At 34.6% G+C, this 3,799-nt stretch overlaps 1 protein-coding gene across 1 annotated transcript in view; it reads right to left on the minus strand.

The window, feature by feature from the left end:
• The window catches only part of EIF2AK3 (eukaryotic translation initiation factor 2 alpha kinase 3), a 96,241-nt gene that overhangs the window by 28,929 nt on the left and 63,513 nt on the right, over positions 1 to 3,799 (minus strand). Inside the window, exon 11 of the mRNA XM_007954106.1 lies at positions 104 to 253. Coding sequence (XP_007952297.1) covers positions 104 to 253 — 150 coding nt within the window. The remainder of the gene's footprint in view (positions 1 to 103; positions 254 to 3,799) is intronic.

Consider the following 3,799-nt stretch of genomic DNA (forward strand, 5'->3'; position numbering starts at 1 on the left):
AAAAAAAACCCTAAAGTTAATAGAAATGATATTTTGTCTATAGAGGCAAAAAACTAGCCTAAAGGAAAATATCAGTTTTTAAGACCATGTCTAACAAAGTTACCTTTCATCTTTTAGCCAAATTTCATCCATCTTTTCTTGCCACTTCTCTGGTGGTGTTTCCAACCAGGCATTGAAATATCTAACAATTCCTGGGTGTTCAAGCTTGGCTAAAGCTTTAACTTCTCGCATGACCTTCTCCCGAGCCAATTCCCTGAATTAGAGAAAAAAAGACAACACTGAAGGTTGTTTGCATATGACAAAGTAATTATATTCAATAGTGAAAACACAGAAATAGAACAATTCTCCCTTGAATCCAAAAATAGAAATAGATGAGTTGAGTTAACAGCACTGGTATAATTCTAAGAAGCCACATATAAGTCCTTTATTTAAAAAAAAAAAGTTTTGGATTTTTTTTCTTCCAGAAATAAATGTGACAAGCACATCTATTAGCTCATTCAGATAAAGCTTTGGGCTGACTAAAAATAAATCACTACCGACTTAATAGAAGAATAAATAGGTAGAAGTGAGTGAGGTATTCAGAAAAAAGAGGTTAGTAACCCAAGGTCAGGAGGATGGAGAACAACCACCACAAAACCATACATATTCCAATCCAAAAAGCATGCACTATTATGTTTGTTCATGTGTTTGTTTACAGCAAGTCTCAACTATTGAATATCAAAGGCAGTGAAGTTTAACTTGAAAAATATCAATTTTACCTTCTGCTTTCATAGCTTTTCTAATGAATCTAATTTGAAATTTCTAGGGATCTAACCATTACCTTAAACAACATAAATACAAATTATATCCTCTTTCCTTCCCTAGAAGAAAGTCAGTTATTGTGACTTCTTCCTCGATGATTTGCTGTTTTTAATGTTTCCTACTATCCCAATCTAAGAATCTCAGTACATTTTTCAATTCTCTTAACTTTTAGGTTCCCACATTCATTTACTAAATCCTATCATTCCTCATTTTCAATTTCTTACATTCATTTCTTTCTCATCTGTCCTATTGCTGTTGCAATGTTATATATTTTAAAATTAAACTTCTGCAAAAAAAAAAAAAAAAAAACCTCCTAACCAATATTCCTGCCTGATTTCATCCTCATATAAGCCATCTATGCCACCATCACCACCAGAACCACCTTCCACTCTGATCGTGGCACTCTTCTGCTCAAAGACCCAACTTCCTATGGACTAAAATCCAAACCCTTTTGCTTAGCATTTAAGGTGCTGCAACCTTCCATATTCCCTCAGTTTCACCTTTGCTCTACCCATTCCTGAATACTCACCATTCTTGACACTATCTCAGACTGTTTGCCTAGAGCCTCTCTGTGTGTGCCATTTCTTGCACTTGGCCATCCCTCTCTTACACATCAGTCTGTTGAGGGATAGGCTACTCTTGAACACTCTGCACAAATGTCATCACCTTCATAAAGCCTTTCAGCTACATCTGCTCTTTCTTCATGAGAAGCTATTTACTGAGATAAGGCATGGGTTACAATCTTTCTTGCACTGTAATTTAAGCATATGTACAAAAGTTCCAAATAGTTATAGGCTTCTGGAAGGCAGAAATCTTGCTTAAGTTTTGTATTCCATGTGATGCCTTTTAAGTCATTTGGCTGCTAACCAGAAGGGCAGTGGTTCAAACCCACCAGTTGCTCCACAGGAGGAAAATGAGGCAATCTACTTATGTAAAGATTTACAGCCTTAGAAACCCAATGGGGGTCACGATGAATTGGAATTGACTCAATAGCAGTGGGTTTTTTTTTGTTTGTTTGTTTATGTAGTGCCTTACACATACGAATATTGAAAATTACTCAAAGGTTATATATCAAAAGATAAGAATTAGTTCCATAATACCTAAACCATCAAGAGGGATTCCTGTCCCTATCTGTAGTCAAAACATTGAGTTAGCAGTTGGAAGCACAGCACAGCAATTAGTACACATTTAATCAAGAATCCATAAAGGCCTTCTACATAGATGGAAGGAAGGTAATTCTGAAAGCCCTTTATCTTAAGCATCACACTGCTTTGAGCCAGCAATTCCATTTCTAGAAATCTATCCTAAGGGAACAACAGATATCAAAAAATTTATATAAAAGATGAACACTAAAAAGTTTTTAAATTGCAATACATTACAAAGCAATGCTTAACAATTATAAATAGTTACACAAAATACAGCGTATTTATTAGTTGGACTATTACCTAGCCATAAAATACTTTAAACTATATTTTAACATGAAAAATGCTGAGAATACTATGAAGGAAGCAACAGACAAAACTGTACAGTACTGATAACTATGCTACAAATTACATACATTTATTTCCAGAAAAAAGAAAAAGAAAGGAAATATTCTAACATGTTAATAGTAGTTATTACTGGGAAGAGAGAATATAAATGGTTTTTGTTTTAATACTTTTCCTTATTTTCTCCAACAAATATAGATTATTTTAAAATGGTGCTATTTATTAAAATCTATAGGTATTATAAAAGGAGCCCTCGTGGCCCAGTGGTTAAAGCACTCAGCTGCTAATCAAAGGTCACTGATTCGAACCCACCAGTTGCTCTGCAGGAGAAAGATGTAGTACTCTGTTTCCGTAAAGATTTAAAGCCTTGGAAAACTTATGGGGCAGTTCTACTCTATCCTATGGGTCACTATGAGTCAGAATCAACTAAGTGTCAATGGTTTTCTATTACACATCATTATGAAAAACTCTTGAGTTGTTAAGGATCGAAAACAAAGGAAGATAAAAAGACAACTCAATTCAAAATGTACAAAGGACTTGAAGAGACATTTCTCCAAAGAAGATATACAAATGGCCAATGAGCATATCATTAAGGAAATGCAAACCAAAACCTCAATGCGATATCACTTCATATCCATTAGCATAGTTATTATCAGAAAAACATAAAATAAGTGTTTGTAAGGATGTAGAAAAGTAGAACCCTCTTCCACTGCTTATGGGAATGTAAAATAGTACAGTCACTACGGCAAACAGTTTGACAGTTTCTCAAAAAGAAATTATCCAGCAATCTGATTCCTAGGTATATACCCAAAAGAAGAGAAAGCAGAAATGCAAACAGGTATTGAATTCAAATGTTCATTGCAGTATTATTCACAACAGCAAAAAAGTAGAAACAACATAAATGTCCATTCACAGATGAATAGATAAACAAAGTGTGATATGCACATATATAAAATGGGATACTATTCAGCCATAAAGAGAAAGGAAGTTTTGATAATCCTGTAACATAAGTGTACCTTGAAAACAGCCTGAGTGAAATAAGTCAGACAAAAAAGGACAGATACTGTATGATCCAACTTATATGAAATAACATGAATAAGCAAATGAACAGAAACACAATGCTTATCAGGGGCAGGTGGGAGGGGGAAAAAGGGAGTTACTGCTTAAGGGGTACTGAGTTTCTGTTATGGGTGATGAAAAATATTTGGAAATGGATAGTGATGATCATTATGCAACATGGTGAATGTTACTAATGTCACTGAATTGTACACTTAAAAATGGTTAAAATGGCAAATGTTTTTTAACATATGTCTTACCACAATAAAATTAAAACAAGGGCAGATTTTTTAAGTAGACGCAAACCAATCCAAATAGAGCACCTCTTCTGGTAGCACTTAAAACCTAAGAGTTTGAAGGTCAGAAATTGTGTTTGCTATAGTGTCTACAGGAGCTCTGGTAGCATAGTGCCTAAGGCACTTGACTGCTAACCAGAAGGTTGGCAGTTCAAACCC

Source organism: Orycteropus afer, unplaced genomic scaffold, assembly GCF_000298275.1.
Source record: "Orycteropus afer afer isolate SDZICR_OR568_19922 unplaced genomic scaffold, OryAfe1.0 scaffold00431, whole genome shotgun sequence".
Taxonomy (NCBI): Eukaryota; Metazoa; Chordata; class Mammalia; order Tubulidentata; family Orycteropodidae; genus Orycteropus; species Orycteropus afer.